The 18,388-nt window shown below is 35.1% G+C and overlaps 3 protein-coding genes and 1 non-coding gene across 11 annotated transcripts; 3 read left to right on the top strand and 1 right to left on the bottom strand.

The window, feature by feature from the left end:
- The first annotated feature begins 1,974 nt into the window (after positions 1 to 1,974).
- Positions 1,975 to 9,872, top strand: LOC129308498 (probable E3 ubiquitin-protein ligase ZFP1). Of its 8 annotated transcripts, none has more exons than XM_054949667.1 (9): positions 3,212 to 3,294; positions 3,429 to 6,398; positions 6,561 to 6,620; positions 6,955 to 7,123; positions 7,306 to 8,052; positions 8,134 to 8,561; positions 8,789 to 8,887; positions 8,986 to 9,123; positions 9,517 to 9,872. In XM_054949667.1, exons 4-9 carry the CDS (start codon positions 7,024 to 7,026, stop codon positions 9,664 to 9,666), a joined length of 1,662 nt encoding a protein of 553 aa, XP_054805642.1. In that variant the 5' UTR covers positions 3,212 to 3,294; positions 3,429 to 6,398; positions 6,561 to 6,620; positions 6,955 to 7,023; the 3' UTR covers positions 9,667 to 9,872. The 8 variants fall into 8 exon arrangements, with proteins under 8 accessions (XP_054805651.1, XP_054805616.1, XP_054805642.1 ...); XM_054949624.1 differs by having other exon boundaries at positions 3,213 to 3,294; positions 3,429 to 3,515; positions 3,636 to 6,679; XM_054949659.1 differs by having other exon boundaries at positions 3,213 to 3,294; positions 3,429 to 3,977; positions 4,089 to 6,679.
- A 979-nt stretch (positions 9,873 to 10,851) lies between these two features.
- On the top strand, positions 10,852 to 11,878 carry LOC129308540 (polyubiquitin 11). The gene has a single exon (XM_054949707.1). It carries the CDS (start codon positions 10,993 to 10,995, stop codon positions 11,686 to 11,688), a length of 696 nt encoding a protein of 231 aa, XP_054805682.1. The 5' UTR covers positions 10,852 to 10,992; the 3' UTR covers positions 11,689 to 11,878.
- A 517-nt stretch (positions 11,879 to 12,395) lies between these two features.
- On the bottom strand, positions 12,396 to 12,467 carry TRNAP-AGG (transfer RNA proline (anticodon AGG)). The gene has a single exon. It is a non-coding gene; the product is annotated as a tRNA-Pro (tRNA).
- Positions 12,468 to 13,231: 764 nt separating this feature from the next.
- LOC129308534 (uncharacterized) lies at positions 13,232 to 15,264 on the top strand. The gene is made up of 2 exons (XM_054949695.1): positions 13,232 to 14,165; positions 14,277 to 15,264. Exons 1-2 carry the CDS (start codon positions 13,923 to 13,925, stop codon positions 14,805 to 14,807), a joined length of 774 nt encoding a protein of 257 aa, XP_054805670.1. The 5' UTR covers positions 13,232 to 13,922; the 3' UTR covers positions 14,808 to 15,264.
- The last annotated feature ends 3,124 nt before the right edge of the window (positions 15,265 to 18,388 follow it).

Below are 18,388 nucleotides of genomic sequence, written 5' to 3'. Positions count from 1 at the left end.
CACTAGTTTACGTGTGATGCACGGGTGGTATTGATAATTGACAAAACATCCACACAGGAATCCAGTCCTCATCTGTCACACGCGAATGTATTCGCTTGCATATTTATCGTTATTGTGCTGGATGAAATGTATATTGAATAAACTTGATTTGTTTTACTCTAACACGGTAAAATTAATTGGCATTATATATGTCTAGTGAAGATGAAAGTTTGCGTGAGAAGATTAGCTGTCGTTGGTTGTAGATTTTTATTGTCTCTTGATTAGGTCTCACAAGCAATATGCCCTTTTTCTTTATGCGAGAATGGAGTAATATTTTGAGGATGCAGATTGCTTATTTTGTTTTTCCAGGATACCCCAAACCAGCAGCTATAAATCAAACTCTAGAATAATATTCAAGGAGGTCAGATTACTACCATAAGTACATATTTACAGATTTTTTTTTTTTTTTTGTGAATGCCGAATGTTTTTTAAGCATGGCCTTGGAAGTTGGAACCAGATATTTACAATGCATTGCGTACCAGCCCTTTTTCTTGGCGAGGGCCTTTTAATGGAAGTGACTTTTTCTCCATTTAGTTTTCTTTCTGCCTCATTTGCACGAAACATCTCAATTCTGTATTTTAAAAAAAATTATATTTAGGTCTCACATAAAAAATTATAAATAATCATTGTCCAATTGTCAATATCTTTAGTCAAGTTATAAATGTACATAATTTGAGATTTGAAAATATTTCATGAATTTTTTAAAACTTTTTAATAATATATTTTTTTTGTGGGACCTAAATATAATTTTTCCTCCCTTTTAAATTAAAAACTTCTGTACGGAATAACTTGTGATGGATCTTGTAAATAAATTAATAAAATAAGGAATTTTTTGATCCCCACCGAAAGAAGCGTTCAATTCATTGGGAAAAAATCCGACGACTTTTTATTAGCGAAAATAAACATTAGATTTCAAACAAATTGAAAATGATCGGATTCTCGTCCACAGCAACCGCATTTGTTATGCATACCCCACACACCCACCCACCACGGAAGAATCATAAAAACATAATGATATCGTGATTTATATGAGATTTTGACCAGATTGATCAAGTACTTCATGCGAGAATTTATTAACAGGTAGACGATTCTTATTATAAATTATTTGATAGAATATTAACTGATTTCTTTTTCAAATTTACTCATGTTTAAAACTTTTGACTGCAGGAGAAAATATAATGTAAATATCAAAATTATTTATTTAAACATAAGTAAAATTAAAATTGTATTTCACTTAACTTAACCATATTTTATTAATTCCGGTGAAATTATTAAACATGTCTCGGAATGGACGAGATACAACTACGTTTCTATAAGTTTATGGTCATACCACCAATATCACATGACATTTTATTGCAACAAATTAAACACCCCAATTGATACAAAATTGTCATGACAAAGTCTACTCGCCGTTCGCTGACAAAGAAAGCAAGCGTTGTCTGTGACTTTTGGGGATTCATTCCCTCTGATCTAAAGGTTTGCCCCCCCTGCTGTTTGCGTGTTTATTTTGGGCAAATAGCCAAGTACTGATAAACAAATACTTGATAAATGCAGAGACACGCATGAACAGAGCTTGATGAAGCTGGTTGGAGTTAGGCCTATTCCAAAAGAAAAGCAAGCTTAATTATTTTTTATCTTTACTTCTACTTTATTTATTACATTTTTTAAAAAAATAATACATTTAAATTTTAATTATTATTATTGTAAAATTAAAAAAAATATAATTTTTTTAAAAAAATTTAAATTTCAACTAATATTTTTTAAACTGTGAATTAATTATTAATGACCTCTATTTTAATTAAGAGGCAGTAATTAATACGGACAATATCGGTTGCCGGTAAGCTTGGCGAGTCCGGCTAGTTTCTCCTCCTCGTGTTTCTTATTTATTCGGACACCCGCTTTATTACAACATCATCTCCTTCCTTGATCGAACCTCCTGTCTACCTTCTTTCTCTTATTCAACACTTCCTCTCTCCCTCCTCCGCCCCCATCTACCGCCTCCAACATCGTTATTCTACAAGCATCGCCGTCTAACAGGTTTCTAAGGCACGTTTGCCTGCTCGATCACTTTTAATTTTTCTATATGCTCAATAGTATGTTGTAATTTGGACAATCGTACCGTTCTCTTTGTTAATTGTTGCTCTGCGTACCCGTTATATTTCTGTCGATCAGTTTCGGATTTTCATCCCTGATCCTCTTGTTGATTGCTTCTGATGTATCACCTTCAGCTTTAAACAATCTTAGCAGCCTTCTATCGTTTGTTTGGTGGAAGGAGAGAAGGTTGTTCTAGGTGCTTCTTACCCGTGCTTTTTCTTTGATAATTTACGGGTTCCTTTCTTTGCGGTTCATTTAATCTTCTCCTCAGAAATTTGGACTGCTTGGCGGTTTTAGAACTTGAGCTTCTGTTTTTTTTTTTTTAACACATTTTCACGTCCTTCAGCTCCCAGATTATACATACTTAAAATCTCTGGTGAGAATGGTAGTTATCACTTGTCAGTTGTCATTATGTTGTGTGTTTCATATTAGCATTGCCATGTTCCTCCTTTAAGATCAGAAAACCAAGTTTATATCCGGGCCAGATGAGGCGTATATCATGTTTTTTATTTTTAGCGCAATTGTCCAAGTAAATCAGGAGTCAGGATACATAATATGCTTTCAGTTATAATTGTCAGTATCCTTACTTTTTTTCCCCTTGTGGGTTGGTTCTCCCATGGCTTCTCATAAAAGTAACTTAGACTAATTGGAAGATTGAGCGTGCATTAGTTATTTAGGGCTTAGTTTATGATCTATTGAATCACCTTTTCATGCTAGTTATCTTGACTCTATAGGTTTTAGTGCTTGGTGGAAATGTCACAGAATGCATCCTCACTTGACTTTTCATGGTTGAATGATAAATGAGTATTCAACTACTGAATAAATGATTGTCTTATTGATCACTGAGCTACAACTGACTTAATTTAGGATTTCGTTCTCCCTTCATCTTCCTTTATGGAGAGCGTGTATTGTTTATATGTCAATGCATAAGTATCTTATTAACTGGCTTTTATGCGGTCAAAATGCTAAATGTTCATCAAGGATTATTATTATTCATATCAGAGGCTTTCCCCGGTTATCCTTAGATTTCCTTGGATTCAGTTAGGTTTAGATGGTTTGTTATTATGCAGGTTTCTTGATGCTGATGGTATACCATACAGACCTTGTGCTTTCATGTTGAGTTTGGGCTCTAGATGAAACCTAATACATCTGCGTGTGCTGGTGAGATGTGTTTTCATTGGATAGCATCCTTTGGTTTCTCTCTTATTTTGATTCCCCACTCTTCTAGAGCAATGTACTCTTCAAGTATTCATGAATCTCTTTGAAAGGTTTCATATGGTCCCCTGTACCTTTAGGTCTGTACGCAACTGAAAAGCTGATCACTATTACTAGTGAAAACTGGTTTTCCCTTGGCATTTGCCTTGTACAGGTCCTGGAAGCGGGTTAAGTTCTTCACTTGGTCTCTTCTGTTGCATTATCTGAATTGCAGATTGTATTGCTAGAACATTTGGTTGGTGGGGTGGTTTTAGAACTGATGGGTTTGGCATGTTCTGTTTTGTCAGGATTTATTAGCATGATATATGCAGCTATAATGGAATATTATAAGCCAACTTTGATGTAGGAAGAAGAAAGTATACAGTATCAAAGATTCTCTGTAAACTGAAGAATTGTTTAGGCACTGCTCAACTGGAATATGGCCTTTAGACCAGGGATAACCATCTCCTAAGATTGGATACTCATTTCACGTGAATGGCCTAGCAATAATGCTGAGGATTTCGTGGCATTAGAGCTGTCTCGTTCTGATGCTTAGTGATGCAAGATTTTGGTATGGAGTAACTGGCAATCTAGGGACAGTCATGGAACTTTATGGACACCATGCTCCTAGATCTAATTGATGTCCTGAGGTGATGGAATATGGATATTGGTAAACCTTATTACTATTTTCCTTGCGCCTTGTAAAAGCATTAGCTAAATCCTTTTATCATTTTTTTTTTTAAATCTGATATCTATGATAGCTAATATGGAGGCGGTGCTCTTTAGAGGGGTGATACAGTGGGAGTAGCAGTACAATCTTCATAGAGTTATTAATTCACTATAGTATGCAGACTGCAATTGGGATCATTAGTACATGCCATTGATGAAGACTTTGGTCCATACTCCCTCAATTTGATGTTACTTGACCTTTCATGCTGGTGGGGTTTCATATTCTGCTAAAAGCTAGTTCCTCTGAAAAATGCAAGGATTCATGGCTGGGTGATGCTTTATTTCCACTTGAGTTTGGGGTTTGTTGACTTTGAAGCTGTTTGATAAGAATTAGTTGGATATATATTCACTTATGATCCTTAATCTTGAGGAATGAAGGGATACCGGCAACAAGATGTTGATAGTGTATCCAAATGTTCGACACCTATTTTCTTTTACCTAGTCTATGGCAGATGGAAAAAAGTTTTTCTTTCATTTTCGGGCTTATACATCCTAATGGCACTCTTGGCTTAAACAACTGATGTCTGATTGACTTCTTTTTTAAGTCACCTTCCTTTCTCACTAATATCTCTGTGGTTTGTGACTAACTAGATTTATAGAAATGGTTTTTTGTTAAAATTACGTTATGATACAAAGCCTGGTGGATATGGTCAGACTACTATGTTCTAGGCCTCTCTGTCATCATTATTTTTATATTAGACCCATATGCTGTATCAAACTGAACAGTGTTATGAATGTCTCTGATAGTTCTTAATAAGATAAACAAAGGTATACTTTTTAGATGTAATCATCGTGTTCAATATGTTGTGCCTTGGAAAACTTGACATTGAAATTGTACATTTTATTACTGTTTATGCTCATATTCATGCGCTTGTCTGTCTTGCTCATCATATGTTATTTTGTAAGGTTTTATCATTTAATAACTGAAGCTCAGAAATCTTTAGTTCAAAGTTGCAGGATATAGTTAAATAGAAGCTGAAGCGAAGCTATATTTCTTCCATGATGCTTTGCATGGATATTATTATTTCATTTATGAGTACACTAAGGATGATAAGTTGGAATTAAATGATCAATGCAAACCATACTTTCTTCTGAGAACTTGATTTGACAGGCCTTAATATTATAAAGCAATTATTTTTCTGAAGCTTACTCCTCTGCTTGATTCTATATTCTCACATATTTTTGCCAGTATTTTAGCATACTGTTGTGGCACTGTAGTCTTTTCTTGTATTATTTCCTTAATTTTATAGAGAAAAAATTGTCAATCTCATAGACGTGTTATAGTTTGTTGAATGTGAATTTTGATTGTAGTCTGATGCTGGCAATGTCTCGAGCAACGTGATATATGAATGATAGGAGACACGTCCTTGACCTTAACTAATATTATCATGTCTCATGCAACTTTACAGATAAGACTTAGCCAAATTCTAAGGAAAGAATTTTTCACAAAATGTATTCTTGATTAGGGGAAATTAATCATACAAGTGGCTAATTAAGTTAATATATAATTAACACATTAACCACCCTTTGAGCATTTTAAAATACTTAATGTTTTGTAACCTACTTTCACTACAAAGCCCATATTTGGAACTCTCTTTAATATTTTGTATTTGTAAGAGTTTCCATGTTTCAACTTCCAATCTATTTCTTCCTTTCATTTAATGATTTAAAATAATTAGATTTCTCATTTGGTTTTAAATTTTTGCAATTTGAATATGTGATCTTTGAATCTTTTTTTTTTAACTGGTATGCTTTCCTGGACTCTTCTTTAACTTTGATTAAAGTTTTCAAGCTTCTTTTAAATTGCTTATCATAATATATTTGGGATGGGTGTAATCTCTCTATTTTGGCATTCTCCAGTTTTATTTTGATTTTCTTGATTTATGGAAATCTTTACCTCTCTGTCAGCAAAGCATTTCATTCTGGTAGCAATTACTTTCTAGCGTCAACACTTTTTTGGACCTTTTGCTTGTTACAAGGTAGACAACTTAACTTGGTGTATGGTTTTACCAATATAATTTCCCTTCAGATGCTGCTAAGGTTAACTGCAAATATTTTTAAAAGCCCTTCATATTTCTGTTTCCTGCAAAGTTCTCGTAAATATATATTGTAAAAATTGTAGTGCAGATATTTTGTACAAAGGAAAAAGTGTGTTGATGGATTTTCTTATGGTAATTTTTATATATTATTATTATTCTAGTCCTAATTACTGAGAAGAAGGCACATACACAGTATGTGCCTGATGCCCGTGCTTAGTTCATCTTTTTCAAGTGCAGGAAAAGAATAGAAAATGCTAACACCTCTTAACACCTGCTGAGTTCCCTTTTGTTATCATAGTCCAGGTAATGTTTGTTGTGAGTCATCCTACTCCCGATCCCTCCTCTTTTACCGCTTAGCAAATCTAATTCCTACTTCTACACATGGCAAAATGGGGTGAGAAGCCATTAACTAGTATGAAAGTCAATTATCTCACTTTTCCCCTCATCTTTGTTTTCTTGCCTCAGACTGGAAGGCTCTTTCCCTGTTTCAGTGGAGAGAGGCAATCTGTGAGTAGATGGCTTCAAGTGAGTGGACTTACATTGGACTGTTGGTGTTACCCTATGATTAAGGAGACTTACGAGTGGCAAGTGTTTAGTGTATTACAGGCCGGTTTATGTAGATTGATTATGAGTTCCTTTTATTTGTAATCTGCATCATATATTTTGTTGAGTTTAGATATAATTGAATGCTTTATAAACTTATTCTTTATTGTCATGCGTTATTGTTCTATACTTTGCAGTCATGGAAATACTCGAGTCTCCTGTAACAAATTTTATTGTTGCTTAAATTCTGAGTTTCATGATTTTTTTGAAGCTACTTTTTGATATTGAATTCTTCAGATGATTTCTTGCTTTGCAGGTTGCTAGTTGTTTGTAGATCTGGTTAAACTATGCTCTATTCTGACTTGTGAGTTTGCAAGTGATTGTTATGGGGCAGAGACATTTATATAGCATATCTCAGATGTTTGGAAGCGAGCAGGAGCAGAATTGGAATTATATGCATGCTGATCAAGATTATGTGCAACCAGGTAACATAACTCTACATTGTATTTTAATCTTTATGTCTCAATGATATATTGTTCTTTATTAAAAAGAAAAAAACTTTACATGCTTCAGTTGCACTTTTATGTTGGCTCATGACTAATTTTTACAGTAATTGTTGTCTTTTTTGCATAAATACTAGATTGCTTATACTGGTCCTGTATTGCAGGTAGGGCTAGCACTTCACAGAATGGTTCTTTCATTTATCCAGTAGAAAATATGTCTATAGATGGCAGCTCCCTGGCTGCTCCTTGGAACAATGCTACAATGTCAAATGGATATGCATCCCCTAGTATCAACACTGAATTACCCCCTCATCAATCAGATGCATCAAGATCTTCTCATGATCATTTTCCGCGTTCATCAAATCCTGGAGCCTTTTTTGCAGTTTCTGAAAACTATGCTCACCAGCCTTCTTCCAGTTATGATAGACAAGAATTTCATGTTGCCGATGGTGGTTTCTTTGATTTTACCATGGGAAGTGGAAGAGGGCCTCACAAGCGAAAGAGCCCTGGAATTCCTTCACTTTGTGAGAGAGGCAGCACAAGCAGATATTTCAGTGCAGGCAGCTCAACTGATCTTCCTATGTCTTCGGAAATAAGACAGGAGAAGCAAAGCTTGGATTCTCAATACCTGCCTTGGGATCATGTTACTGTGACTCCCCCCATCAGAGGCAATGGCCTTTCAATCAGGGGTGAGGGTTCTTTAAGGAATGTTAGGTGTCGTTCTGCACTTGATTTGGAATCTAACCTTGCTAGGACACATTTATCTAGCAACCATTTGCACAACTTCTCTTCTGGCCAGCCCACTGACCATTCTAGTGCAGTGAATCTTCCTGGTCATAGTTCTAGTGCTATGACAAGGGACTGGAGCCAAATGAACATTTCTCCTGCTCATGGGAGCGTATTATTATCTGGTTAGTTTATAGTTTTAGTTTTTAGATTCCTAATTTCCTTTGCATTTTATCTTAGATTAGAGATGTCGTCTGACATTGCAGAATCAAGTGGATATAATCGTGAGAAAAGTCGCATGCTAGTTGGAAATGGTGTTGGCAATTCTTCAGTGGATGCTGGGAGTTACCATCATGAATATAATACGAGCATAAATCCTACTGTTTCCCAAAGTTTTCACAGTAACCTCACTCACGCTGCTAGGGGAGTTCGAAGTAACTATTCCCAAAGATCTACTCCAACACCTACTCCAACTCCAACTTTTAGGGCCTCTTCAAGCTCATGCGTGGGACAAATGGTGCCTTCAGAAGGTGGGTTGCACATGGGAGCTGAAGGTTTTATGTCTAGACATCCAAGGCCATTGACTGCCATCAGTTGGCGGAACAGTGATAGAAATGGGAGGTCAAGGATATCTAGTGAGAGATATCGATCATTGGTTGATGAGGCTATTCTTCATGATAGATTTTCTTCTGAGGTATTTCTTGGTATCTTCGCGAACTGGGTTTTCATGTCAGAAAGAATAGGAAACATTTTCAGTTTTAGAAATACCCATTGTCTTGTCTTCGACTGGCACTATTTTGGTTGACCCGAAGTAATGGTGTTCGGTGCTATAGCAACTTTCCCTCTCTATATATGTAAATAAGCAGGACTATTATGTCTCTTTCCCCTTTTAGCAGGCTGAAATTTGGTTTTGGATTGCAGGGTTTTATGGTTGTTGATCGTGCCCCACCGTATGGTTCCAGAAATATGATTGATCAGCATAGAGATATGAGGATGGACATAGACAATATGAGTTATGAGGTGATTAAGTTTGTTTTGATCGTAAATAACTTCCTTGTGATACCATTGTTATCAAATGCATGCATTTTATAATATTTTTGGATGGTTGGCTTGACCAGGAACTACTTGCTCTTGGAGAGAGGATTGGTCATGTCAGCACGGGATTGTCTGGGAACTTGATTTCGAATTGTTTGACAGAATCAATATATTGCTCATCTGAGCAAAGCCAAGAGGAAGGAAGTTGTGTAATCTGCCTGGTATGTTTACCTTTTTCCCTTTAGAACAAATCATTATCAACCCTAAACTTCGGGAAATGAAAGACAACTTCTTTGGATTTCGCAAATCTGCGAGTAATGTATAAGGACAACCGCATCTGATTATTGAATGACCACTAGTCGTAAATGTAGTTGTTCCTTTTTTTGGGTGCCATCGTCCTATTAGAATACATACAGTTGGACTTCGTTTAAATTCTTGATGTGGATCATGCAGCTGGGCCAAGTTTATTTTTGTTTAGTAGAGTTATGAGATCGTGTTAAAAATCAAAATCACCACATTCTTTTGTTTCATTCTTCGTTATTCTCTAACTGCAATTTTGATGCTTTTGAATTGTACTAAGCGAGTGGTGTTGTTCCTGATTTAAAACATTATAGGAAGAGTACAAGTACATGGACGATGTTGGGACACTGAGAAGTTGCGGCCACGACTATCACGTGAGCTGCATTAGGAAGTGGTTATCTATGAAGAACCTATGTCCTATCTGCAAATCTTCTGCTCTTCCTGATGCTATGAAGGATAAATAACTTTAAATTCATTCTGCACTATTTCACTATCTCATTTTGTATATATATGGTATACATTTGAATATTCATGAAAGTGAAGGAAACTGGCTTCTTCTTCTTCTTCTTCCTTTGAGGTGTTGTATATTGTACATTTGTAATAGCAATGCTACTAAGAGTCAATGGATTTGTTTATGGCTTCAGTGTAATTACGTGAAGCCTTGGAATTATGTGTGCTTGCTTGCATTTAGAAATTCGGTCAGTTAATCGCAAAGAATCATGGTTCGGTTGAGGGATGTGACGGTATCCACGCGTGTTTAGGTCTTCAAGGGATTTTTCGTTCGCAGTTAGTTTCATACTTGGGCAAAAGATCCAGCGCTCACCTCCAAACGGCTCCAAAAAAGAACTACTGTGGTCAGCAATAGCATGAGAATCTCGAACAAACTTGAGTTATGAATTCCGTTCCAAATTGGAAGATACGTTAAAAAGATTTGATATTTTAAAATATAAAATATTTTAATAAAAATATAATTTCATGAATGATATTTTTTAATATTATTTTTTTTTATTATCTTCTTTTTTAATGATCTTTTACAAATGGAGTGTATGAATGGCACTTGATAGTTTATATTTTTATTTTTTTAAAAAAATATAATTGTAAAATGTATTTAATAAATTTTACTACCGTATGTATTCAAAAGTTTTTATAAATAAAAATGGAGAGATTACATCTTTAATTGAAAAACCACTCTTTCAATTAAAGGAGCAAAATTACCAGCTTAAAAGGACTTTAAAGAAATTATTTTAAGAATAAAATTAATATTTAAATTTTATTTTTTTAAAAAATTATAAATGTAATTTTTATCCCAATTTCTCTTGTTTAGATGTGATTGAGGCAATTGGCAATTTAATTTCCACCACAATACAACAGCCACGTGCAATGCCAGGCTGCTGTTTGAGGCGTTCTGTGAATCTGTGGAATATTTAGAGGCCCATTCATACATAAAGCCCACATATCTATCTTAGATGGACACCTTTTCTCGTTGGATTTTAGAATTGCATGTCATTGGGTCAGTCATATTCGGAAGATAGGCCCATAATACTGCAGCTGCAACTTTCGTTGCCGCCGGAAACGGCGTGAATCTTCTAGGCCCTAAACCCTAATGCCCAAATTAGTCTTTCCACCTTCACCGTCTTAACTTCGGTCTTTCTGGAATTTTGTGAGGTCGGCCATGTTTTCCTGTATAAAATTCTCTATCCCTTGCCCAATTTTCTGCCACTGAAAGCAAATTTTGCTCAATTCATTTCCTCTCTTCTGGATTAGATTATTGTTAATTTGTCTGGGTAAATATGCAGATTTTCGTGAAAACCCTAACTGGGAAGACCATCACCTTGGAGGTGGAGAGCTCCGACACCATTGATAATGTCAAAGCCAAGATACAGGACAAGGAAGGGATTCCCCCTGACCAGCAGAGGCTCATCTTTGCCGGAAAGCAGCTCGAGGACGGTCGCACACTCGCCGATTACAATATCCAGAAGGAGTCCACCCTTCACCTGGTTCTCCGCCTGAGGGGAGGCATGCAAATCTTCGTCAAAACCCTTACCGGCAAGACCATCACCCTCGAAGTAGAAAGCTCCGACACTATCGATAACGTCAAAGCTAAGATACAGGACAAGGAAGGTATCCCTCCGGATCAACAGCGTTTGATCTTCGCCGGTAAGCAGTTGGAGGACGGCCGGACTCTTGCCGATTATAACATCCAGAAGGAATCCACTCTTCATCTGGTGCTTCGACTCCGTGGAGGTATGCAGATATTTGTCAAGACCCTGACGGGCAAGACTATCACTTTGGAGGTAGAGAGCTCGGACACCATAGATAATGTCAAGGCAAAGATTCAGGAAAAGGAGGGAATTCCACCTGACCAACAACGTCTCATCTTCGCTGGGAAACAACTTGAGGAAGGACGAACTCTCGCTGATTATAACATTCAGAAGGAATCTACCCTTCACCTTGTCCTCAGGCTGCGCGGTGGGCATATGGAATGAATATCTTGGATGATGGTGCATACTGCATACTACTTGTTTATGTTGTTTCTGCGGAATTAGTATGATAATGTTGTCTTTTTTGTTCTTTGTTTTAGATGTTGTGAAAAGGCCATAGCCTAAGATCTATGAATATGATATTCTATCATATATATATAATGATTTGATATTATGAAATATGGCTATTCTGGAATCTGGATGGTAATTCAATGTGGAGATTACAAGTTACGTTTGAGAGACGCAAGCGTAATTTTTTCTGTGCACTGTTGGGTCTGTTTTGTAAAATTCTGAACCGTTTAAAGTTGATTGGTGATTTGGTAAACCTGGTATAATAATACTACTCAATACTCAATTCAATGACGTGCTTCACGCTTCGACGCCATTGCCTGGTTTATAATGATCGGTGAACTTACTTGGATTTGACGGTTTGTTTTTCTTCAATAATGACTTAATGAGATTGCGCGCAAGTGAAGATCTTCTTTTTAGCTACAAAAGCCATTGTCTTGTGCCAAGTCGCTACTTGGTAGGGTTCCAGTTTTACCAGTTTTACTATCTGGCATTTATGAAGATTGCATTCCTGTTTTTTCCTGGTGGTGGTGCGGTAAATGCTTAAGAATTCACAGTTGACGACAATGTCCCCGCCACATTTTGTCGCTTCAGATGGCTGAAGACAGGTTCAAGCGGCTGAGCAGACAAAAAATGCCAAAACTGGGGCATTCCGAGAATTGAACTCGGGACCTCTCGCACCCTAAGCGAGAATCATACCACTAGACCAAATGCCCTTTCGTTTCTTGTGGGACTTAACCTTGTTCATTTTTTTATTTAATGGATTGGTCTGCCAATGGACAGGAAACATCCATATCTTTGTCACCATGTCGGCATTAAAATGAAAACGTTATCGTGCGTGGAGAGGGCACAAGAATTGATGGGTTTCATTTGATTTTTTTTTTCTTTTTGGCCTTGCATTCCATTTCCTTGAATCTTCCCCAATTATATTGTGTTTTCTTATTATAAGCTGAGGAAATCTGCAATCAAGTTATTTGCTTCTACGAAGAAACCAGTTTTTTTTTTTTTTTTTCAAATTCACTACTGCTCACTAGAAGCTTGATCTGCGGAACTACATTGAAGAGTCACTTGGATGGTGATTTCGATGTGTTAGACCAATAGCCTTTTTCAAAAAACGACAAGCATAGTACTCGAGTTCAATTTGATCACTTTGAGCTATCTTTTTCCTTTCACAACTCGCAATGTGAGTGATGAGTTCCGGTTGTTACCCTTGACTCTTGATTGGTATACAGTGCATATACACTGGCACAGGCTGCGTCATACAATTGGTGAATGGCTGAAGCGCTCGCATTTATTTTTTGGACTCATAGGTCAGGATGAAACCCAAGAGATAATTTGAGGTTAAAAGCTCCAGAACAAGAAAGTTCTTGCGGGAATCTTGTCTTACTCCTTGTTAGGTGAGAACTCTCGGGTCATCGTTTATATGGAACAAATGTTTGCTTTTCTAACATTTCGCTGCATATTTTCCTCTCAAGCCCAGGAATCAAGATTCCCATCGGAGCCAAAAGAGTGGCAAAGACAACAGGAGCCTTAAGTGTCGGCTTTGTCCAGGTTAGTAAGCATATGAGTCCAAATCCACCAGCCCATCTCTCATCCGATTCAGCTGCCGCCAAATCTGATTTTGCCGCTACGACAACTGTTATATTTCTTACGTGCGCGAACATCCACATATGGATCCAATCACGTTATACTGTCTTTCCTTAATTAGATTTTAAACTTGTCTTGTGCTAAAATTTTTAGAATATTTGTTCGGGTAGTTCCAAATCCCAGATATTGCTGAGAATTGTCCGCTCTTTACTTGCATGTGAGGGATTGACCCGACCTTGAGAGACCTAGCCAGCTCTTTTCTTGGCTCAGCGTAGTTGGATTTATCTTGGATTCTATATGCCACATGCGGTTTGGTTGATCTGGCAAGAGTAGCATGGGTAGAAGCGTCATTTCATCCATACAACATGTGGAGCTTAAGATCCACGTCCCATGTCCACGGGTGATCACATCCTTCCTTCTTTGTCTAAGACGGTGTCCCACCCACTTGTGCACAGTTCATTTGTTGTCACTTGCTTCCTTCTCATTTCAGTCCCCACCATGTTAGCCCTCTTTGTTATAACAATCAAGTGTTCAGCGTAAGCCTTCGATACCCCCAAAATCAATCTCTCTCTCTCTCTCTCTCAATGGCACATAATAACCACTATCTCTGCGTTATAGAAGCAATGGAACGTCTTTGGTTTCACCACATCGTTCTCTCCTCGCAAGAAACCATTGTCGAATCACTTTCGTCCGCATCACAATTTCTCTCTCTCCCATTGTCCTCTGATTCCATTCTTTCTTTGCCTCCTCCGCCAGATGACGAAGGTTCCACAGAGGAATCCCTCAACAAACATATCTCATCAGATTCAATTTCAGCATCTCTGCAGGTATACTCCAATTTTAGCGCCTTTTACGGTTTAGATATGCTCTCTTCGTTATGGGACTGACCCATGACCGTGCTTCTTTTGTTCTTCGGTTAACATTCTTAATGTCAAAAGGATGATTCAAGTGACGAAGAAGAAAAGGGAGAAAGCTCCACTAGATTAATGAGCGTTTCGGGTAACAGAGTTCGGTCACATTCATCGTCGCCATACATACAAAAGCGTGGTGGAAAATTAAGGAAACAAGCCAAAAGGAGGCTGCAGAAGTCCACGAGCTGCAAGACACTGGGGGAACTAGAAATCGAAGAAGTGAAGGGTTTTATGGATCTGGGTTTCGTATTCAAGAAAGAGAATATAAGTTCGCGAATGATGAGCGTTGTCCCCGGCTTGCAGAGACTTGGTATTTGCCCAAATGAACAGAGCGCACAAATGATGGATGCCTCAGAAACAGGGGAAGCTGATACTATGAAACCAGTGGAAAAGAAGAAAGACGTCAAGAGGCCATACCTATCGGAGGCCTGGCTGATAAAGAGGCCGGACTCACCTCTTCTAAATCTGAAGATTTCCAAGCTCCGTTCAACTGCTGATATGAAAAAACTTCTTCGATTCTGGGCCCAAAGCGTGGCCTCAGAAATCCACCATGAATGAATTCTATTCTTTGTGTCTGTGTGTCTATGTATATAAGCAGAACTGCAGCCGCTGCGTATGGAGAAAGAATTATGACCTGCCATCATCATTGAACGAGAAGTCTTCGTCTCTGTAAAAAAATAAGTGTATGACAATCAAAGTTGCGAGAGCAATAAAGGGGGTAGGGGTAGGAATTAAATAGGAGTGTTATTGGCGGGATTCAATAAGAAGGAGAGCGAGAGAAATTAAACCAGCGGGTTGGGATAATGGATGAATCAGGATTGAAGTGGGAAAGGGATAAGAGGGATGAGGGTAATAGAGTGGGCCATCGACAACACACAAGCAGGTATTATTGAATCATGGGACAGTTCCATCCTCTGCTTGTCTGGTTGTATGATTGCGTATCATGACTCATTCCTTGTGATTCATGAGTTTGGTTTATTTGTTGGCAATTGTAATAACAATGATTTTGTACCCACTTCCCTCTTTGTCCCGTCTCTACTTCGTCTCTCTCCCATCCTTATAATGTTACTGAAAAATTTGATTAATATAATTGATTTTAAATATAATTAATTATGTTGTGGGTATAATTAATTTGTAAAATTGGTTAATGAAATTGAGTTTAAGTAAATTGAAATTTAGTTAAAGGGAATAATTTTAATAAGGATTCTTTGATCATAGTTATTTAAATTCAAAACATCTAAACTTATGAAATTTGACTGTAATTTAAGAATATTAATTTGATATTAAAATTTTGAGAAAAATAATATATTGCCTTTTATTTAAATTAATATCAAAACTATCTCATTTTACTTGTTAATTACCAACTCTCTTGTACATTTTCTTGAAATAAAATTAAATAAAAATTTGACAATAAATAAGTGAAGTAGTATAATGAATGACAATTCATGAATAAAATGAGCAACATATAATATAAGTATTAACAAATTATTTTAAGATGATTTGAACACCTGAAAATAAAAACATGTTAAGTAGGGCAATTAACAACATGACGTAAGTAAGTTAACAAATAAAGCAAGATAATGAAAAAGTAAAGTGGGACATTTTTTATATTAATTTAAATGAAGAATAATTTTATCATTTTTTTATAAATTTAATATTAAATTAATATCATTATATTGCAATATAATTCTAAAAATTTAGAGGTTTTAAATTTAAATAAATGTAGTTAAGGGATTTTTATTGAAATTCTTCCTAAGTAAAATCATAGTTTTATAAAAATATATCTAGACTCCCAATTATATGTCAAAAACTATCATAAACTCCAATTCATAGTTTTCTTAAAACTATCTAGATATGTATTATTTATGACAAAATTAATTATGAATAAAAAAATTATAATTTTCTTAAAAATATCCAAATACTCTTATACATGTTAAAATTAACTATGAATCCTAAACCATCGTTATCTCTTAGTATATTATTACTTGTTTTTCAATTAAGCCTTTTTCCTTAAAAATTTATTCAAAAACCATATAAGCTCTATTTTATAGATCTTAATTTCAAGTTCATGATTAATTTTAACATGCACAAAGGTATTTGCATATTTTTTTAAATCGTGTTTTAGGTTTTAATTGACCTTGACATGTATAGTAGATATTTATATATTTTTAAGAAAATAGGATGGATTTGAGTTTATACTTGATCTTATCATATAATAAGGATATTTACCTATATTTTCATAAAATCATGATTTTGACTCCCAAAAATTAATTATATCATCTATCCAAACATGATTTTCATCTAGCCCACCCCACCACCGCAAGCCATACTAAATTTTATTAATTAAATCTTAAAACTAATAAAACATAGAAAACTAGAGAGTCATGAATATTATATAGAATTTAAGAAATGAGTCATGCCAACAGGCATTGATTCTAATGAAAGGGAACATCGCCACTCTTGTCTACAGTAATTTATATATAGAGTAAAATACAATTATTTAAGTTTGTCAAAATTACGAAAACCTCATATTTATCTTATAAACTTACACTTTAGTCCATTTTTTAATACTATTAGGAATGTTCAATTTAAAATTCTAAAATGCTTTATTTTATTAATTAAAATCTGCAAAAAAAAATTAAAATTACTAATCTGCCCTCATAATCTAATGTATTATCTCTCCTCTAGTTTTAAAGAACACAGATATTAAAATTAATAAAATAAATTAAATTAAAATTAATAAAATGAATATTAATTATATTAACTAATCTATCTATTCTTATATTAAATTCTTAACTCTTTTTTTGCTAAGAAATTTTCTAACTGGTTAAATTTTTATTCATATATGCCTGAAATATTATTTTTGTCATATATATTTAAAATTCAAAAAATATTTTATAGATAACTCTTAAACTCATATACTATATAAATAAGTTCATCTATATTTAATTTTATTTTTTCAACTTATAATTATTATTTGAAAACTAAAATATGAATATTAAACAACATTTATGTTAAAGAGGGGTATCTTAGTTCAAAATATATGATTTAAAGGTTAATTAACGGTTTCATGGATAAAAATAAAATATTTAAAATAAATATAAAGCACGTGTTATATAAATTTTGATTTCAAGAGAGGTTTATATAGGTTTTAAAAATAAAAAAGAGGTCTTTATAATTTATATATTTATATATTTATATATATTTTATGACATATTATAATTTTAATATTATATTATAAAAATACACATTTAAGTGGGGAAAAAAAATTGTCAGACTCAGAGGTCCACCCATAACACTGACTGGGCCGAGCTCAAAATCTGGACCCCATTCAATTGCTTCATTCATTCATATTCCATAATATACCCTGTGCTTCCCAGCGTTCCTAAATATATTTTATTATTATTATTTTTTTGTTATGTTTTGGATACTAATCCCATTTTTATCAAACTACGCACAATACTACTGTCCTGTGTTTGACGGGATATGTTCAATTCAGTTGCTTTTTCTTTTGGGGGGGGGGGGGGGAGCATTGAGGATTGGTTTTCAATAATTGCTAGCTGCTAATTTCAATTTTATAATACATTGATAAGATAAGAACGACTCAGCACAATTATTAGTTATTTTTTATTAACATGCTTCGTTTGAAAGACGCGTGAGGGACACTTCTTACAGAAAGAAAACTACGAAATCGATGAGCTAACTTTCCAAGGCCGTGGCATAACGCTCTCATGATTTTTATCTGAAATCCATTTTTACATATTTCGCTGTTGATTGGTTTGGGGGGTATGAGAGAAACGTTGAATTTTCCTGAAATAAAATCCAACCACGCCTGGCTTTATTATAAGCCACGATTTTTAAAGAAGTCGGAGTCCCAACTCATCTCTTGAGAAAATGACATCCAGGTTCCCAAAGCTTCAATTTATTAACAAGATCTCAACAAATTTTGTAGAAAAATAAAACTGATCGAGATATATAGTTTTAAATATGAAAGTGAGTCTTAATTACAAATAATTGAAATAGATTTATAAGATTCAAATGCCTGATTTTATAATTAAGATTCTTAGGGCCTGTTTGATTTTTATTTTTAAAAATTATTTTATAATACATTTTTTAAAATTATTTTTAAAATAAAATAA

This window comes from Prosopis cineraria, unplaced genomic scaffold (genome assembly GCF_029017545.1).
Source record: "Prosopis cineraria cultivar Desert tree isolate PC_DT_omini unplaced genomic scaffold, ASM2901754v1 PC1, whole genome shotgun sequence".
In the NCBI taxonomy this organism is placed as follows: domain Eukaryota; kingdom Viridiplantae; phylum Streptophyta; class Magnoliopsida; order Fabales; family Fabaceae; genus Prosopis; species Prosopis cineraria.
This window is presented reverse-complemented; position numbering and strand designations above follow the sequence as displayed.